The sequence below is a fragment of the Narcine bancroftii genome, chromosome 2, assembly GCF_036971445.1.
Source record: "Narcine bancroftii isolate sNarBan1 chromosome 2, sNarBan1.hap1, whole genome shotgun sequence".
NCBI classification, from domain to species: domain Eukaryota; kingdom Metazoa; phylum Chordata; class Chondrichthyes; order Torpediniformes; family Narcinidae; genus Narcine; species Narcine bancroftii.
The window spans coordinates 160,752,537-160,772,184 of NC_091470.1; the positions used below are offsets into that span (position 1 = coordinate 160,752,537).

Below are 19,648 nucleotides of genomic sequence, written 5' to 3' on the forward strand. Positions count from 1 at the left end.
GATTTTCCCATCCTTGGAAACATCCCATCTGCATCCAATCTGTCCAGTCCTGCCAGAATTTTATAGGTCTCTATGAGATCCCCTCTCAATCTTCTAAACTCCAGCGAGTACAATCCCAATTTGCGCAATCTTTCCTCATAAGTCATTCCTGCCATTCCAGGTATCAGCCTGGTGAATCGCCTCTGCAGCTAGTAAGAACTTTGATGCATATGTACCTTGTACAATTAATATGACAATAAAACTTTATTTAAATAGGTGTATCCTTAACTCCCTCTTATGGGAACATGTGTAATTACACAGGGCTGTTATATAACAACAACTTTTGCAATGTTGCTAACTGAATAATAGATACACTTGTCTCAAATTCTTTTCACTGCTTTGAAGGGGGTTGACCTATTTAACTTTAGTTAACACCTGTCAAAGAAGCTGACAAGACATTTTACATAGGATAGGAACTAGGTGATTACTTTAAATGTTGCTGTATAAGCTAGCATTGCACAAAAAGAATATTTTACTTCCTGATCTGTCATTTAATTAAAGTTCCCTTTTTAACATATTAGTTCGCATAAATTGGATTCCGCCAACACTGTCAGTAATTACGGTCCCGTTCCTTAATCATCAGAATGGAGACGCCATTGTAGTCAGAGTGGGTAAAATAGCAGAAAAAATGCCAAGTGGAGGCCTTCAAGGAAATGAATGTGCAAAATCTTCAGGTCACTGAGACTAATTGATCTGTTCAGATCATATTATTGACAATTTACTCTATTTTGTTGTTCTTAATTATTGTGGTGTTATTATGATCTATAATTAATACATTTGAACCATGGAATGCTACAGAAAACAGGCCATTTGGCCCCTCTAGTCTGACCATCATCTCCCTAGTCCCACTGACCTGCACCCATTCCATAACCCTCCAGACCTCTCCCATACATGTACCTATCCAATCTATTCTTAAAACGATTGAGCTCGCATTCACATCAGATGGCAGCTCATTCCACACTCCCACCACTCTCTGAGTGAAACCTTCCCCCTAAGCCTTTCCCCCTTCAGCCTCTCATATTTATCTCCCCCAAACACAGATCATAAAAATGGCTTTTTACACAGAGCTACTCAAGCCAATTTGTAATTCTCTCTCCAACCTGTCATCTCCTAAAGTCAGCCAAGGGTTATTTTGAATGAAATCATTTTATATTAGTTCGGGATCTTCGTTCTGAGTGAGGTGGAGGAGTTCTTCCTCACTACTGATATTTGTGGCTTAACTCTCAGACTATTTCAACATCGGGGAAAGGAGAGAAGTGATGCCAAACCATCATTGCTTTTCTTTTAACACCCTGTCTTTAGCAGAGGTGTACGTCGCACAAGGTAAATATCTGATACACCAGCCTCAATAGGTTCCTTGAAGCACCACATTTCTTTTGTTAACTCTGGGCATATCTTGGTCTGCTTGACTTTAAAAAACAATTCAGTTCTTTTCTTTCTCCTTTCAATTCCAAAGTTTGAAAATGTACCAAGATTATATTTTAAAGAAAAAAGGGGAATTATTCCTGGGACCAGCTAACCATTTGTACTGAAATCAATCAACTGTACTGAAGTCATATTGATTATCATCTGATTATTATGACATTGAGAGCTCATTGTGAATTAATTGTCTGTCTCCCTGTCTCATAGCAGTGACTAAACTTCCAAAGCATCTTATGCTTTGGCCCACTGAAAGAGCTCCGAACGTCTCTGCAAATACAATTTTTTTTTAAATTACAATTTCAGTCTTTAATGCACTTCCCTCCCACAGTCCATGAGTCTTTAGCCAATATTCAACCTTCTCTATTTTAATATTATGTCTTCTATAGTTGCTGTCTGATACTTAGTGTTGCCCCATTCTGGTTGTGGAGCTGAAGATTCTTTTAAAATTTCTTGTGATGAAGAAAAGAGAAGCCTTTTCCAATATAATTGAGCTTCCGTCCCCGATGTCTTCTCAGCTTTTTTTTCTCCTGCCCTCCCATCGATGTCCACCTTTGGCCTGTTGGCCTATGTTCCTCCCCGTCCCCTTCTCCTGCAGTTATTAGACGCCTGCCTGCTCGATGCTCAAATCTTGACGAAGGGCTCAGGCTCAAAATATCTCTGGAGTGACTAACTATCCATAAAAGCTGCTTGGAGACCAGGTGGGGCATGCACTAGGTTGCTGATGCATTCCAATTGATTCACCACAAAGTCCAGATGAGTTTTAAATGGTTTCTATATAAACACATAAAAGACGTAGCAATTTATAATAACAAAAATTATATTAACGACTGTTATAACAATCTTCTTCAACGTTCTACGTGGAAACGATCCATAAATAACAACATCCATAGTAACGAAATGTCTGCGATAACGTTCCATGATAACAGTCAACAACAAAAAAAATGTGTGCCTCACTCACCCTCCCTGAGGACCCCTGGATGCCACCTAATAAGGTAAGTGCACGCCTTTGGCTCCTACAATTACTTATATAGCTTTGCCTCCTATGGATGTTGCAGGACCTGCTGAGTTTCTCCAGCACTTCTGTGTATTAAGTAGAAAAATACCACAAGCTTATCAATATTGGAACAGGGAAAATAGATGCTAAGTGTTTAAGTGAAGATGTATGTACCAACTTCCTGTATTCTATTCGTGTACAATTTTTATTCACTTGGTTTAGATCATACTTTTGCAAAGCACATTGCACGTTACCCTGGACAACAATTCTTTTGTTTGCTTTTTGAAAAACAATTGGGGATTATGATAGACAACTTTAAGCTGAACAAACAATATAATTTTAGGGTTAACTCATCGCGTTGGAAGTTGGAGAAACATTAACTTAACTTTTTTATTGAACTTAACGTTTAAATGTATAATGATCCAGAAACATTGACCTAATTTAGGTAATTGACAATTGACCTAAAAATGTTTTGCCAATTATTTTCATTTGTACTCAGCATCTGATGCCTCTCTTGTCAGGAGTCCAACAATAGTCCATATCCAGCATTGATGGATTCCAGTTGCCCTGATACCATTTTTCCTTGGTCGCAGTGTCCTGGTGAAACCTTTCACCATGTTCGTCACTGACGGCACCAAGATCAGGAGGGAAGACGTCCAAGTGTGAATGCAGCAAGTGAATTTTCAGTGACATCTTGCCCTTCATGGTTTTGTATACTTGAAGTAGTCTCAAAATATGACAGTAAATCACAAAAAATGTTATATCTAAAAAAATGTATACGATAGGAAATTTTGAAAGTGATTTTCGTGATCGGCAGCCCATAATCCAAAAAATACACCCAGAAGTGTTCAGGAAGAAAAATCTTCTTTGAGCAGTGTCATCAAGGAGTCACGTGATGGAGTAGTGGCCGGTCAGGGAATACCAGCCCTCTCCGAAAAAGTTTAAAAAAACGCATAAAACACAAAGGTACAAGAGTAAAAATTAAAACAAAGTAAAAATAAATGTGAGAAGAAAATGGCAGCGAAGAGAGAAAAGTCGAAAACAACGGGAAGAAGAGAAGAAGAAAGAACGTCAGAAGAAGAAGGTGAAGGCCTTACCTGTCCGAGGAGGCCCACCGCGGAGAGAGAAGCCCGCTCCCTCAGGTCAGTGGAAGTCCCGAGCTCAGGACTACAAAAATGGCTCAAGGAGCCGAGTAAAAGTGCGCGACCACGCATGCGCGACTCCTCGATCTCCACAGCTGAGAGAGACACCTGCAACACAGCAACAGGTGCAGAACAGAGAAAATAACGACAACAAGAAAGAAAACAAGGAAACAACAGATGGTCAACCCAGAGGAAGAAGAAGAAGAACAGAAAGAAATGGAAAAAGAAGAGAAAGGCAAGACAATGGATATATCTTTTTTTAAAGAATATATGGAATCAGTGAAAGAATGGCAATTACAAGAATTTAATGAGATAAAAAGAAGAATTAAGAGTGCAGAAGAAAAAATGAATAAAATAGAAATGGTCATATCAGAGATAGCAAAAAGAGTGGATAATGTGGAAGAACAAGAAATAATTGTAGAAATGGAAGTAGAGGACTTAAAAGAGAAATTAAAAGAATCTAATAAAGTTAAAGAGGCACATGAGCTGTTAGCTCAGAAGATAGATATAATGGAAAACTATAATAGAAGAAATAATATAAAGATAGTGGGCCTTAAGGAAGATGAAGAAGGCAAGAATATGAGAGAATTTATAAAAGATTGGATCCCCAGCGTCCTAGGAAGACCAGAATTACAGGAAGAAATGGAAATAGAGGGGCACATGGAACATTAGCCCCGAAACCACAACCGCAGCAAAAACCAAGATCCATTTTAGTAAAATTCTTAAGACATACAACAAGAGAAAATATATTGGAGAAAGCAATGAAGAAAATAAGAGAAGACAAAAAGCCACTGGAATACAAAGGTCAAAATTTTTTTTTCTATCCAGACATAAGTTTTGAACTCCTGAAGAAGAGGAAGGAGTTCAATAAAGCAAAAACGATCTTATGGATAAAAGGATATAAATTTATATTAAAGTACCCAGCGATACTTAAAATAGTTATTCCAGGGCAACAAAACAGACTATTCTCAGATCCAGAGGAAGCATGAAAATTTGCAGAACAACTACAAAACAGACAGAGAGATGAAGAGATGTAATGAGAGTAAAAATGACCACGAACTATATGTATATAAAAAAAGAGTATAAGTAAGAACTAAGAAGGGAAAGAAAGGGAAGAAAGGAAGTAAGGAGGGAATTAAGAGAGTGACCTTTGATATATATGAAGATTAAAATCTTTTCTGGGGGAGCTGGGTGGGGAAGAATAACAGTCACTGCGAAATCACTTGACGCTTGTGAGCGGGTTCGCAAATCCAAATGGAAGGGGGAGATGTGGTTGCCTGACAAGGGACAAAGGACAACTCAGAAAGGGGAGGGACTATTGGGGTTAAAGGAATTTTAGATATGAGAATAGTGGAAATATTTTATGTTTTAGAAATGTTGTCTCATAAGGTGTTCAAAAAAAGAAAGCAGAAATGGATAAGAAGGGAAGGTGGTGATGAGGAAACGGAAAGGAAAGATAAACAAAGTATGAAATGACTATGTTGAACTATATGACTTTAAATATTAATGGAATACATAAACAAATCAAAAGGAAGAAACTGTTAAATTTACTGAAAAAAGAAAAAATTGATATAGCATTCGTTCAAGAAACACATCTAACTGAAGTGGAACACAAGAAATTAAAGAGAGATTGGATAGGACATGTAACAGCAGCATCATATAATTCAAAAGCCAGAGGAGTAGCTACATTAATCAACAAAAATGTACCAATCAAAATAGAAGAGGAAATAATAGATCCAGCAGGGAGATACGTAATGATAAAATGTCAGATATATTCAGAATTTTGGAATTTACTCAATGTATACTCACCTAATGAAGAAGATCAAAAATTTATGCAAGATATCTTTTTGAAGATAGCAGATACGCAAGGGAACATACTAATAGGAGGGAATTTTAACCTTAATTTGGACTCAAACATGGATAAAACTGGAAAAAAAACTAACAGAAAGAACAAAGTAACCAAATTTATAATTAAATCGATGCAAGAAATGCAACTTTTGGATATATGGAGGAAACAACACCCAAAGGAAAAGGAATATTCATATTATTCGGGTAGACACAAAACATACTCAAGGATAAACCTATTCCTGTTATCAGCCCACATTCAAGATAGAGTAAGAAAAACAGAATATAAAGCTAGAATATTATCGGACCATTCACCCTTGATATTGACAATAGAGTTAGAGGACATCCCTCCAAGAATGTATAGATGGAGATTAAACTCCATGCTACTTAAAAGGCAGGATTTTAGAGAATTCATTGAACGAAAAATTAAAATGTACTTTGAAATAAATACGGAATCAGTGAAAGATAAGTTTATACTATGGAATGCAATGAAAGCGTTCATTAGAGGGCAAATAATAAGTTATGTAACCAAGATGACGAAGGACTATAATCAGGAAACAGAGCAGTTGGAAAGGGAAATAGTAAATATAGAAAAAGAATTAGCAATGAAGGAAGATACAACTAAAATAAGAGAATTGGCAGATAAAAAAATAAAATATGAAACACTACAAACATATAAGGTGGAGAAGAACATAATGAAGACAAAACAGAAATATTATGAACTAGGGGAAAAAGCGCACAAAATTCTAGCATGGCAGCTTAAGACAGAACAAGCTAAGAAAATGGTATTGGCATCAAGGAAAAAAGACAAACAAATCACATATAATCCAACGGAGATCAATGAGAACTTTAGAGAATTCTGTGAACAATTATACCAAACTGAAAACGAAAGGAAAGAAGGGAAAATAGATGAATTTTTAACTAAAATTGAACTACCAAAATTACAAATAGAGGAACAAAATAAATTAGCAGAACCATTTGAAATAGTAGAAATACAAGAGATAATAAAAAAACTGCCAAATAATAAAACACCAGGAGAGGATGGATTCCCAATAGAATTCTATAAAACATTTAAAGATTTATTAATTCCTCCCCTCCTGGAAGTAATCAACCAGATTGACAAAACACAAAGCTTACCAGATTCATGTAAAACAGCAATAATTACAGTAATACCAAAGCAAGGGAAAGATCCACTCGCACCAGCATCATATAGACCAATATCATTACTTAACACAGATTATAAGATAATAGCTAAACTACTAGCAAACAGATTAGCAGATTATGTACCTAAAATGGTAAATCTAGACCAAACTGAATTTATTAAAAAAAGACGCACAACAGACAATATTTGTAAATTTATTAACTTAATTCATGCAGTAGAAGGGAGTAAAGCACCAACAGTAGCAGTTGCTTTAGACGCAGAGAAGGCCTTTGACGGAGTAGAATGGAATTATTTATTCAAAGTATTGCAAAAATTCAGTTTACCAGAGAAGTATATTAATTGGATTAAAGCATTATATAAGGGGCCATTGGCGAAAGTGACAGTAAATGGATATATATCAAAGCAATTTCTCTTTCTTCTCTCTTTGGCTTGGCTTCGCGGACGAAGATTTATGGAGGGGGTAAAAGTCCACGTCAGCTGCAGGCTTGTTTGTGGCTGACAAGTCCGATGCGGGACAGGCAGACATGGTTGCAGCGGTTGCAGGGGAAAATTGGTTGGTTGGGGTTGGGTGTTGGGTTTTTCCTCCTTTGCCTTTTGTCAGTGAGGTGGGCTCTGCACCTCAAAGCAATTTAACTTAAGCAGATCAACAAGGCAGGGATGCCCACTATCACCCTTATTGTTCACGTTAGCTATAGAACCACTAGCAGAATTGATAAGAACAGAAAATAATATAAAAGGGATAAAAATAAAAGACAAGGAATATTAAATCAGTTTATTTGCGGATAATGTTATAGTATACTTAACAGAACCAGAACTATCAATAAAAGAATTATATAAGAAATTGAAGGAATATGGAGAAGTGTCGGGTTACAAGATTAACGTAAATAAAAGTGAAGCAATGCCAATGAATAATGCGGATTTCTCAAAATTTAAGAAGGAATCACCATTCAGATGGCAAATGCAAGCAATAAGATACCTAGGTATACAAATAAATAAAAATCTCGGCCATCTATATAAACTCAATTATTATCCACTAATGAAAAAATTACAGGGCGATTTAGAGCATTGGAAAGATTTACCATTAACACTAATAGGAAGGATAAACTGTATTAAAATGAACATTTTCCCAAGGATATTATACCTATTTCAGACATTGCCAATACACTTGACAGAGAAATTCTTCAAGGAGTTAAAGAAAATAATAAGGAAATTTTTATGGAAAGGGGGGAAACCGAGGATAGCACTAGATAAATTAACAGAACGGTATAAACAAGGAGGCTTACAACTGCCAAACTTTAAAAATTATTATAGAGCCGCACAATTAAGATACCTATCAGATTTTTACCAAACAAGGGAAAAGCCAGATTAGAACTAGATAAAATAGGGGAAAAGATACCTGAACACATATTATATAAATGGGATGAAAAATTGGTACAACGTAGGAGTTCTCTAGTATTACATCATCTGCTCAATATTTGGAAGAAGATTCATGTAGAAAGGAATAAAACAAATTACCAATTACCAAAACTAATAATGACGCAAAATCGGTTACTCCCTTTCACAATAGATAACCTTTCCTTTAGAGAATGGGAGAAAAAAGGGATCAAAAGAATAGAAAATTGTTTTTCAGGAAATAGATTATTATCCTTTGAACAAATGAAAGATAAATATAATATAACTCAAGATACAGTGTTGGCATATTACCAATTGAGATCCTACTTGAAGGATAAATTAGGAAGCAGTCTGAGGTTACCAGAGGGAAGTAACTTTGAATATGTGATTACAGATACAATGATAATCAAAAGATTTATAACAAATATGTATATTAAACTGCAAGAAAAGGAGAATGAGGAAACAAATGGTAAAACTAAACAAAAATGGGAACAAGATTTAAATATAAAGATAAAAAAGGAAACATGGGAGAAGTTATGCTCTGGAACGATGAGAAATACAATAAATACAAGGTTACGTATGATACAATATAACTGGATACACAGGCTATACATTACACCTCAAAAGTTAAATAAATGGGACCCAACAGTATCTGACAGATGTTTTTGTTGTAAAAAAGAAATGGGAACAACAATTCATGCAATCTGGACATGTGAGAAAGTAGAAAAATTTTGGGAAGATCTAAACCAGATATTAAATAAAATTACAGAAAACAATATACCAAAAAACCCAGAGATCTTCCTCCTAAGTAACATAAAAAACAAAGAATTTGGACTTGATTTGGATGGTGCACAAAAAAGATTTGTTAAGATAGCTCTAGCCGTAGCAAAAAAAATGTATTATGTCAACCTGGAAATTGGAAGATAATTTGAGAATACAACAATGGTATAGAGAAATGAATAAAGGTATTCCATTAGAAAAAATAACATATAGTTTAAGAAATAATATTGAAATATTTGAACAAATATGGGAGCCATACATGAAACACAATAGAGAAAACCTACTGGGGACAATTACCACCTAAATTAACGAAAGGAGAAGGAAATGAAAAGAATTGACTCAGTGGAATTTCTTTGTTATTTTTATTGAATGACAACATTGTTTGACTGGTTTAATGTATCTTAGATTTTGTACTTTAAATGAATGGGGGGGGGGCTAGGGAGGGTGTGATGGGAGGAGGGAGGGGGGGGAGAAAATGACACTGTATATATTTGAAAAGGAAAATGTATGTATCTTGGTCAATGTGGTTTATGGTGTGAAAAATAAAAAATTTAAAAAAAAAAGAGCAGTGTCATCAATCAACAACTGTAGCAAAATATCCCAACATAAGTCGTGAATCATTCAGATTGTGTTAACAGAGATCAAGAGGCAAATTGTAAAAATACTATGGAGGCTGCGAAGAGATGAGATTTGGCCAAAAGTCTATTAGCTAGGGTAACACTCGCTGAAGGTTCTGCAACATCCTGGTAAATCTCCTTTGCTCTCTCCATAGTTTCCACGTCTTTCCTGTAATGGGGTGACCAGAACTGAACACAATATTCCAAGTGTGATTTCACCAGAGATTTGTAGAGCTGCAACATTATCTCATGACTCTTGAACTTGAACTCAATACCCTAATTAACAAAGCCCAGCATAGGCCTTCAATGTCCTATCAACCTGCATGGCGGCCTTAAGGGATCTTTGGATTTGGACCCCAAGGTCCCTCTGTACTTCCATACTGTTAAATACCTCACTGTTAACCATGTATGCAGCATTGAAATTTGACCTATCAAAATGCATCATCTCACACTTAACCGGATTGAACTCCATCTGCCACTTTACCGTCCAACTCTGCATCCTGTCTACATCATGCTGCAACCCATCGCAGCCCTGAATACCATCCCCAACACCTCCAACCTTCGTATGATCTGCTAACTTACCGACCCATCCCTCTACGTCAAAAATCATGCCTGCTTCTACAGTTTCCTCTGGCACCTCATTCCACTCACGGACCACTGTATGAGTAAAAAAAGCTGCCTCTCAGATCCCTCTTAAAACCTTCCCATCTCACAATAAATGAGTGCCCTTTAGATCTAGAATTATGTATCCTGGGAAAGGACTATGAGAATTCATCTGACACTCATAATTTTATAAACTTCTATAAGATCTCCACATGCTCCAGGAATAAAGACCCAATTTTACTTCTCGAGTAATCCCCCACCTCCTTGCTAATCCAACTTGGTTTTTAAAATATTCTGTCCACCATCCTTCGAAGACGGATTCCAAAGACCCACAATCCTTTGATGGAACCTTTGTGTCTCAGCTCTGCCTTCAATGAGAGCCCTTTTCACGAGAGAAATGTCAGCACCCACTCTGTCACAACCCATCATGAGTCAAAACGTTTGTGAGAGGAAGGAGAAAACTGCTGGGAAATGAGAGATCAATATTATTCCACATTTCTAATTCAGGGACAGAAATACAAAGGCACACTGCAAACGTTTCAAAAGGCAACAGTTTGTGACTGGATATATCTTTCAGGATAGAATTTCCTTGATAGATGTTCATCAATTTCCTCCACAAGGTGATTCTGTCATGGTGAAGGTCCATCTAATACAATGTCTCCAAGTTAGTGCATCTAAGTGTGCTGCCGTTGAAGCCTAACCTTGCCTTACCATTGTGCTAGGCTTGTTTAGAAAAACTGTTGTGGTAATTTTTGGGAATGAGCACTGTGGATTTATTGCTGGATGCTCACAGGCTTCTGTGGAGAAATAGAATCGGGTCCATAGGAGATGTTGTAAATACTTTCGTACATTGTGTGATGGTGCAGTCTCCGTTTATTTAATTTTGCTATCTTTTCTTCTAAGAGACTGAAGTTAGTGGGCGGAGCTGAAAGGAAACAGATATGAAAACAATCTCTGTTACAACTGCTGACATCTACGTAGCATCTTCTCGGTGAAGTAAGTTCAGCAACGCCGTTACTTTCTTTGAAGACAAAGGGGATTCAGCAAGTCTGCCTTGTCCCTCAACAACCTCCAAAGCTACACCATCAAAAGTATACTTACAGGATGTATCATCAAATGGGAAGGGAGCTACTCGGCCCAATACTGGAAGAGCTCCGAGAGCAGTGCATGCAGCCCAGCACAAACTTTTCTCCCCTCTTTGGTCCTCATCTCCATCCTAAATCTATTACCCTTGATCTTGTCCCCTAATTTTCTAGTCTCTCCCACCAATGGAAACAGCGTACCTATCTATGCCTTTCACAATTTTACGTTTCTAAAAGATCCCCTCTCAGTCTTCTAAATTCCAGCGAGTATAGTGCCAGACTACTTCTCTCCTCATGGGCTAACCTCCTCACCTCTTGACTCAACCTACCTCCAAAGCCAGTACATCCTTCCTCAACTAAAGAGACCAGAATTGTTCGCAGTGCTCCAGGTGCAGTCTCACCAGTTTGTACAGTTGCAGCATAACTTCCCTGCCTTACATTCCATCCCTCCAGCAATGGAGGCCAACATTCCATTTGCCTTTTTGCTGCAAACCACCCTTTTGCGATTCATGCACAAGCATTCCCTAATCCTTCTGCACAGTGGCATGCTGCAATCGCTTTCCATTTAAAACATTATCTGTGAGGGCTCACCAGATTGGTACTGGGATAGTAGGTAAACCCCATGAAGTATCTTTCAAATTTGGAAGGATGTTCAGTGATCTGAAAGAAGTAGGAAAACCATGAGGATAAATGGTCCATTTTCAGATTGGCCATCAGTAAGTGGTGAAAGAATCAAAGGGACAGTGACGGGTATGTGAAAGGGGGGAGGTTGCAGGGGTGCAGGGAAATAATGGGAGGGGAATAGTGTAAGTGGTCCTTTCAATCACACTGCTGGAGTATATGGGGACGTAAGAGGATTGTTCTTTCCTGCGAGTGCCTATGGCATTTTGGACAGTGGAAGTACATGACTCAATTTCTCCTGGCAAAAGGTTAAAATAGGGGTTGCTCAAGGAATGACCACTCTACGCATGCTCACTATGTGTTAGTCATTTGAAGTGCATCTCCACCCAAAACACCCCTGATGAATTTCCCTTTCTCAGAGATCATGACTTGCTTGAGGAAACTTTGATCTTTCCCTCTTGTACCTGCTTAAATGGACAGCTCCAAGCAATCCAATTTCTAGCCAAATGTCTGCAGGGCAGGGAGGAAGACATTCTGGAGACATAAATATGTAATAATGTATGTGTTAAAATACCTACCTATCAATGGGTGATCTGTACAGTTTGGGAGCCAGACCAGCTTCCTCTTATCCCATTTGCGAAGTGGAGGCAAACATGGATTTGGGCGTCTGTTGAAAATTTCATCGTAATGACTGACAAGATACCAGGAGTGTGGAATTCCATGATGAGAAAATAGTACTGAAGGAGGTACACCCTAAAACAAAGCCAAATTGTTCAAACACTCCCTTAGCAAAAGCAATGATCAGACACTACAGTTCTTGTTCTACACTGAATGAATAAATGAAATCCCAGAGACACACAATAAGCAGCAGATGTTGGAATCTGGAGAGAAAAAAAACATTTGTCTTGATGACGGGTTAAGACCTGGAACACTGACCTTTCTTTTTCTCCACTGATGCTGCTCGACCTGCTGAATTAAAATCCAGCAGATTATTTTTGCTCTGAATTAAAATCTATCCTTGTATTTAGAAATCCAGAGGTTTTAACTGATGTGTTAAGAAATGATTCCGGGATGAGATCCTGAGAGTACAGCAATGGAACATAGAAATGAATAAATGTATTCCTTTGGAAAAAATAACATGATTTAAGAAATAACATCACAGTATTTGAACAAATTTGGGAACCGTACATGGAACACAACAGAGAGGGCCTACCGCGGACCTCCACCCCCTAAAATGACAGAATGAGAAGACGAAATGAACTGACCCAGTGTGTAAAAGTCGATGACACAATTTCATTGTTTAATGGGTTTAATGTATTGTATATGTTGAACATTTAGTGGGTGGGGAGAGGGGTGGGAAGGAGGGAGGGAAGGGAGGGGGGAGAAAGGGGACAAAATGACACTGTGTATATTCAAGAGGGAAATGTTAATGTGTATTTTGGTCAATATAGTTCATAGTGTGAAAAATAAAAAAAATTAAAAAAAAAGAAATGATTCCAGGATTTGATCCATTCGTATCAATGGTTCCATTGTTTTATTAATGTCCTTGTGATTTGGATTCCCTCTAAATTTGGGCTTCATGAGACTGACACTTTATTATACAGTAATATACAGTATTTTTCAGTATACAGTACAGGTTTTGTGTGGCATTCTGTATAATACAGTATTATACAGGCTTTCTTTATTCTGTTCTTCACCAATCAATGGGTAATTAAGCTTTGGTGAGTGAATGAATGAATGAATCAATTAATTAGTTGATTAATTAATCCATACACAAGAACAATATATGAATGCCACGGAGGTTGCGTCCTTGCTTTAGAATGCCATGACTCAATGGCTCTAACTGTCCTTTCATCTAATAGTTTTCACCAGTGAGTGGACCGATGAGTGACAAAAGCACAGGTGCTGTCCATGGCAGATGTGTCGAGTGCTGGAGCCAAAAGTCATGGCGCATTGGTGCCAGCAGTGGTTTTGTGTGGCATTCTGTACCACGCTTCACCAGTTGGTTTCTACAGTGCTTTCCATAATGTTTGGGATGAAGCCACTTTTTTTTCCTTTATTTGCCCCTGTGCTCTACAGTTTTAAATTTGTAATCAAACAATTCACATGTAATTAAAGTCCACATTCCAGATTTTATTCAAGGTTATATGTCTACGCTTTGGTTTGACCATATAGAAATTACAACACTTTTTATGCATAGTTCCCTCATTTCAGGGCACCCTAATATTTGGGCAGGTGTTGGTGATTACTCAGGTATGTTTGATTGCTTTATTGGTGCAGGTATCTAAACTTGCTTCTCAACTTTTGATCACCTTTGGAGTCTGTAGTTGCCATGTTTCAACACGAGGGCCAGAGTTGTGCCCAATGAAAGTCAAAGAAGCCATTATGTGGCTGGAAAACATGAATAGGAAGATAAATTACCCAAAGGATGGTATGGATATGTCAATGACTACTCTCCGCTGAAGACTTCATGAACAGAAATACAGAGGCTACACTGCAAGATGCAAGGCATGGCAAATTTGCCTCCACACTTTGCTCTTGCCAACATTTTGCTATAGGTTCATCTTGGTCTCATCTGTCCACAACTTTTTAAACCAGAATTCTGCAGACTCTTTTAAATACTTCTTGGCAAACTGTAATGTGGCTAACTAGTGGTTTGCATCTTGCAGTATTTCTGTTCATGAAGTCTTCTACAGGCAATAGTAATTGGTGCTTCCTGAAGAGTGTTTCTGATCTGTCGGACATGTTTGGGGTATTTCTTTTCATTCTGTCATCAGCACTGGAGGTCTTCCTTGGAATACCAGTCCCTTTGCGATTACTGAGCTCTCAGTAGGCTATTTCTTCTTAATAATGTTCCAAACAGTTGATTTTGGTCATCCTAAGGTTGGATGATGTCTCTTATTGCTTTCTTCTTGTTTTTCTGCCTCATAATGGCTACCTTTATTAGCACAATTCTGGTCCTCCTGTAGAAACATGGGAACTACAGACTCCAAATCAAAGGCTTAGAAGCAAGTCTCGGACTTTTACACCCGCACTAATGAAGCAATTAAACACACCTGAGAAATCACAAACACCTGTGAAGCTAAATGGCTGAAACATTATGGTGCCCTGAAATGAAAGGACTTGTATATACAAAGTGCTATAATTTCTAAATGGTCAAACCAAAATGTATATAAATAACCTTGAATAAAATCTGGAATGTGCACTTTAATTGCATGAGAATTGTGTGATTACAAACTTAAAACTCTGGAGCACAGGGGCAAATGAAAGGAAACAAAAAGTGTATTTGTCCCAAACATTATGGAAGACATTTTATTCTAAGCAGTGTCCAATGCCTAGATGGGTAAAAGCAACACCTGATGCAGACATCAACAAATCCTCTTTTAATTTGGGGAGCACAGTTAGCATTGCACTTAGCACAACGCTGTTACAGCGCCAACGACCCGGGTTTGAACCTGGCGCTGTCTGTGAGGAATTTGTGCATTCTATCTGCGTCCACGTGGTTTTCCTCCAGGTGTTCCTATTTCCTCCCACTCTTCAAAAATGAAAGGGCATTGTAGGTTAATTGGGTGTAATTGTGTGGCTCGGGCTCGTGGGATGGACAGGGTTGTTACCATGCTGTATGTCTAAATTTAAAATTAAAATTTAATTGCCTGAAGTGTGTGCAGCGTGAGATAATCTCAGCATGCTCTCAGAGACAACAACTACCCTTGGGGCCCTGGTATGGGAAACAGCCGAAGGCCTAAGCCCCAGGTGCTGGTTGATGCCACGCACACACTGTTGGAAGCTCAACCATGGGAGGTGGCAGAGATTCACTGGTACCCAAGGAAAGCACTGCCAGATACCACAGGCCCAAAGTGAGCAGGGAAAGCTGAATGGGATAAACCCAACTCTAAGCCCACCCCTCCACTTGGACATCTTTGTCCATCAAGGAGCTTGGGGCAGAGCAGACCCATGGACCAACCTTCAGCATCAGACGAAGGAGAGGGCTCAATTTCTCATCTGCACATAGGTGTGGAAACATTGATAGAAGAATGTAGTTTCCCCATATAAAATTTCTTAAATGGAGGAGTATCCACACCTTAATGAACCATTCTGTCCAGTGCAATTATCAGGGATTAGAATAGTCTCCAAGGACTTGACATTCTGCCCTCCTCACCTTGTGTTTGTGTTCTATTAAAATCTTCTCTTTAATGTCTGGTGAGATGAATGGGTTTGGCTTGTAGTCAGCTCGATAAGTGGTGTCCCCAAAGCACATATCCTTGATGAACTGCAAGAAGCAAAGGAAATACATGTGGGATCTTTACTGGAGGTTAACAAGTGGACAAACTGCCTGTCCAAATAGCACCCTATCCACCAAAATACATATCCATTCCCTCTCCCTCCGCAAGATGCACTGTATCAATTTTCGAAGCTCCTTGACAGCACGTTATGATCAAGCCCCCATGAATCCACTCACATTGCAGGACAAGAGAAGGAAACTGTGTGCAAACTCTGCCACCTCCAACTCCCTCCAAATGGCATGCCATCCCGAGCTAAGCAGTACTAAACATGACTACTTTAATAGACATATCATTGCTATGTCCCAGACATTATGTTGACTGGAAATGGGGGAACTATGTATAAAAAGTGCTGTAAATTCTACTTGGTAAAACCAAAATGTGTACAAATAACCTTGAATAAAATCTGGAATGCGCACTTCAATTTCACGTGAATTGTTTGATTACAAATTTAAAACTGTCGAACTCAGGGACAAATCAAGGAAAACACGTGTCTTTGTCCTATACATTATGGAGGGCACTGTATATTGCATTGGAGTGCACAGGATACATGCAGAGAATCAAGCATTGACAACTTTGAGGGAGGACCTTCCAGTGCTCAAGAAGAAAAGATCATAAGGGCAATAAATGTCAGTCTTGCAAAAGATGCCTATACCAATTTTGAAGTGGGCCCAAGTGCACGTTAAGTGTTTGATACTGGCAGGGGTGACACAAAGGATTTCTCAGCAGAATTAAGCCAAACCACCAAGGCACATTGTTAAAGGCTTATGTTGCTATCTGTATTTTTATGTTCTATATTTTAGTGGGTTACTTTGTGTGTTGAACAAGGAAAGACACATATTTTGAAATTCAGACACAAAGGCACCTATGTTCAGAGTCATAAAACCTACTTAAAGAGAAGGCATCTGGCAGATGACACAGGCTTTTGCAAAATGAAACAAACCAGTATTGCTCAAGGCAGCCATGTGATTTAAGACACTTCAAAAAAGTATTCTTGTATTTGGATCCTGACTATTTAGATGGTTATTTGGTTTATCCTTTGCCTGGGTCTGTGAAAGCATCGTGGAGGTCACATGCTTCGTGCTCTTGGTGTCTCAACTTCATTAGATCACTTCTGAACAACAGTTTTAAAAGTACTGACTTTCAACACAAAATTTCTAAGAATGAACTTAGAATGTGACTTTTCGGAATTGCACCTAACGGTTTGGGTAATCCACACATGTACACATATACATTTACACACAGCTGGGGTTAAGTTTAGTGTTAAGTAAGATTTTATATTATTAATAGTTATTAATAAAAATTATTGCTTTGAAGATACCACTGTCTTGGTGAATTTCTATTGCTGCTGGACTAATGATGTAACAACATTGTACAATTACTCTCAGTGCTGGTTAGCTCAGAGGTGGAAAAGTTTCGTTCAGATGGCTGAAGATTATCGTCTGGAACCCCCTGCCATTTGGCTCGGATGCTGTCCAATCTTGGACGGCTCCCAAGTCACACAAAGAGAATGGTGACTGTGTAGTGTCAAAGTTTGTACCTCCGGTGCAGAGCACCCACACTTTCAGCAGGGATCCCAACGTTTTCTTTGCCTCTCAATCACATCTTTGCACTGTGGAAAACTCTCACCAGGTCACCAAGACCTGAAAATCATGAAGCAAAACAAGACACCTGGGAGGCAGCGATCCAAAGGATTACCAGAGGTAGGTGCGAAGGAAGAGATTCTAAGTTTTTTTTTTAAAGTTATTCTTGGCCCACTTAATCTGGAATTCCCGAGTTCCCCAGCACTCCCACTCTTTTTTTGTTTTGCTGCTTTAATGCATTTGCATTGTTATTTTCAGTAATTAAAGGATGTTCTTGTTAATTTGGGGTGGGGTGGGTGATACAAAGTGCTATGTAATTGATTTATATTTGTGCACAAAGCATGAGTATGTAAAATCAAAAATAAAATTTTCATTAAAAATCTTGGAGGGGATCATTGTCTCTCAATTTCTCTTTCCATGGCAGAACAAAATTCATAACGTGGCAAATAAAAGAAAACCAAGGAAGAATCTATTCCATTCTCTCCTTGCCTCTTGCATCAGGTGAGATCTCACCTGGTTCCAGCTCCTCTTACCTTCAACCTATCCTCCGCCCAGTTGCCGACCAGCACCTTATTCCGATAGCGCGGTTGAATTCTCCAACTGGGCGCTGTCAGCAAGGGGTCGGGGGCAAAGCGGTCCGCAAGGACTGGAGGGCAAGTGGCTGAAAGCCTCATGTTTGTGTGTGTATGGGGGCAAGTCGGACGCACGTGGTTCATTGTCTGAGTCTCCCTCGCAAATGTATCACATGCAATGTATCATTTTTAGGCACTTTGTTTACCGTTTCCATGGAGACTGGCCCGCGGCAACACTTCACACGTGGTACATCTTGGCCGCTCAACTCCGCATCATCTCAATGCTCTGCCTTGTCCTCGCTCCGGTTGAAGGAAGGTTTCCAATTGATTTCGTATTAGGCGCCTTGGGATTCTAAGCCCGGGAAGCCCGAGAGGCAGAGGCGGTGGATAAAACCGGCTGGTCACTGTTCCATTGGAAATAAGAGCACGGGGTTGGACACTGGCCCCACCATTCAATAAGATCACCCGCCTGCCTTTTCCCCATGACCTTTAATTCCCCTACTGTGGTGGTCCTTGCAATTGCATGCAGAGATGGTATGGGGGACCAGCGTGGACTAGGGGGAGTAGCTCCTTTCCTGCCCTCTGCTCTCAGCTCAGGTTGGGATTCACATAGTGGAGAACCCGGCCAGGAGGAGCACTTACCTCCTCCTGTAGGTATAATCTCCAGCTCGGAGTTGCACCTGAAAGCAGCAGTAGGACCACGGCCACAGTCCACAGGAGCCGGCGTTCACTCGGACGCAGCTCTCCTTCAGGTGACAGAAAGGCGTCTTCTCCGCGGCCACCTGAACGTCCCAGCTGCGTCTGCCGGCGCATTTTCTGCGTCCGAGCACCTGAAAGCAGCTAAAAACTTACCTCTGATTTCTCCTCTAAACTGTCGACCCTTATTGAGGTGCCCTTGACTGCTTCTGGGAAAAGCTATTGCTCTTTAACCCCACCCTCAGTCTTCTCCCCCCAAAATTTTAAGGCTATGTCTCTAGTTCTCGTCTCATCTTCCATTGGAAACAACGTTGCTGCCTCATGTTATCTATCCCTTTCAGAATATTATGCTTTCTTTGATAAGATCCCTTCTTGTTCTTCTGAATCCCTCCCACAACTCAATCAGTCCACATCAGCTGTATTTCTGAAATCAATCTGATGAACCTCCTCTGCACCACCTCCAAAGCCCTCTATTTTCCTCAAGTCATACTCCAAGTGTGGCCTCACCAGTAAATGGTCCACCATCAACAACCTCGCACTCAATGTCACCAAAACCAAAGAGCTTCAGGAAGGAAAAACAAGAGGTATACGATCCAATGATCTTTGGAGGGTCAGGGGTGGAGAGGGTGAGCACATTTAAGTTCATGGCAGTCATTATCCCAGAGGATCTTTCTTGGACCCAGCACACTAATGGCATCATGAAGAAAGCATGTCAGTCCCTCTACTTCCTCAGGAGTTTGCGGAGGTTTGGTATGACACCGGAAACCCTGGCAAATTTCTACAGATTTGTGGTGGAAAGTGCGCAGACCAGCTACATT

General features: G+C 39.3%; 1 protein-coding gene across 3 annotated transcripts; it reads right to left on the reverse strand.

The window, feature by feature from the left end:
- Positions 1-224: 224 nt before the first annotated feature.
- On the reverse strand, positions 225-18,635 carry cfap107 (cilia and flagella associated protein 107). 3 transcript variants are annotated; one of them, XM_069918977.1, is made up of 5 exons: positions 18,341-18,635; positions 15,859-15,969; positions 12,278-12,452; positions 2,420-2,541; positions 225-2,232 (listed from the first exon to the last, which is right to left on the reverse strand). In XM_069918977.1, exons 1-5 carry the CDS (start codon positions 18,347-18,349, stop codon positions 2,128-2,130), a joined length of 522 nt encoding a protein of 173 aa, XP_069775078.1. In that variant the 5' UTR covers positions 18,350-18,635; the 3' UTR covers positions 225-2,127. The 3 variants fall into 3 exon arrangements, with proteins under 3 accessions (XP_069775078.1, XP_069775076.1, XP_069775077.1); XM_069918975.1 differs by lacking the exon at positions 18,341-18,635 and adding an exon at positions 18,096-18,311; XM_069918976.1 differs by lacking the exons at positions 225-2,232; positions 2,420-2,541; positions 18,341-18,635 and adding exons at positions 9,123-10,921; positions 18,096-18,310.
- Positions 18,636-19,648: the final 1,013 nt, after the last annotated feature.

Bases quoted from the DNA above. Each gene is read 5' to 3' on its own strand.
- cfap107 (XM_069918975.1), bottom strand. From the start codon at position 18,278: ATGAACCACGTGCGTCCGACTTGCCCCCATACACACACAAACATGAGG. The intron at 2,542-12,277 runs GTAGGTATTTTA...CTTAATACACAG, and splicing joins TACAGATCACCCATTGATAG to AAGTGCTGGAGAAACTCAGC. The intron at 2,233-2,419 runs GTGAGTGAGGCA...GTGTTTATATAG, and splicing joins TCCAGGGGTCCTCAGGGAGG to AAACCATTTAAAACTCATCT.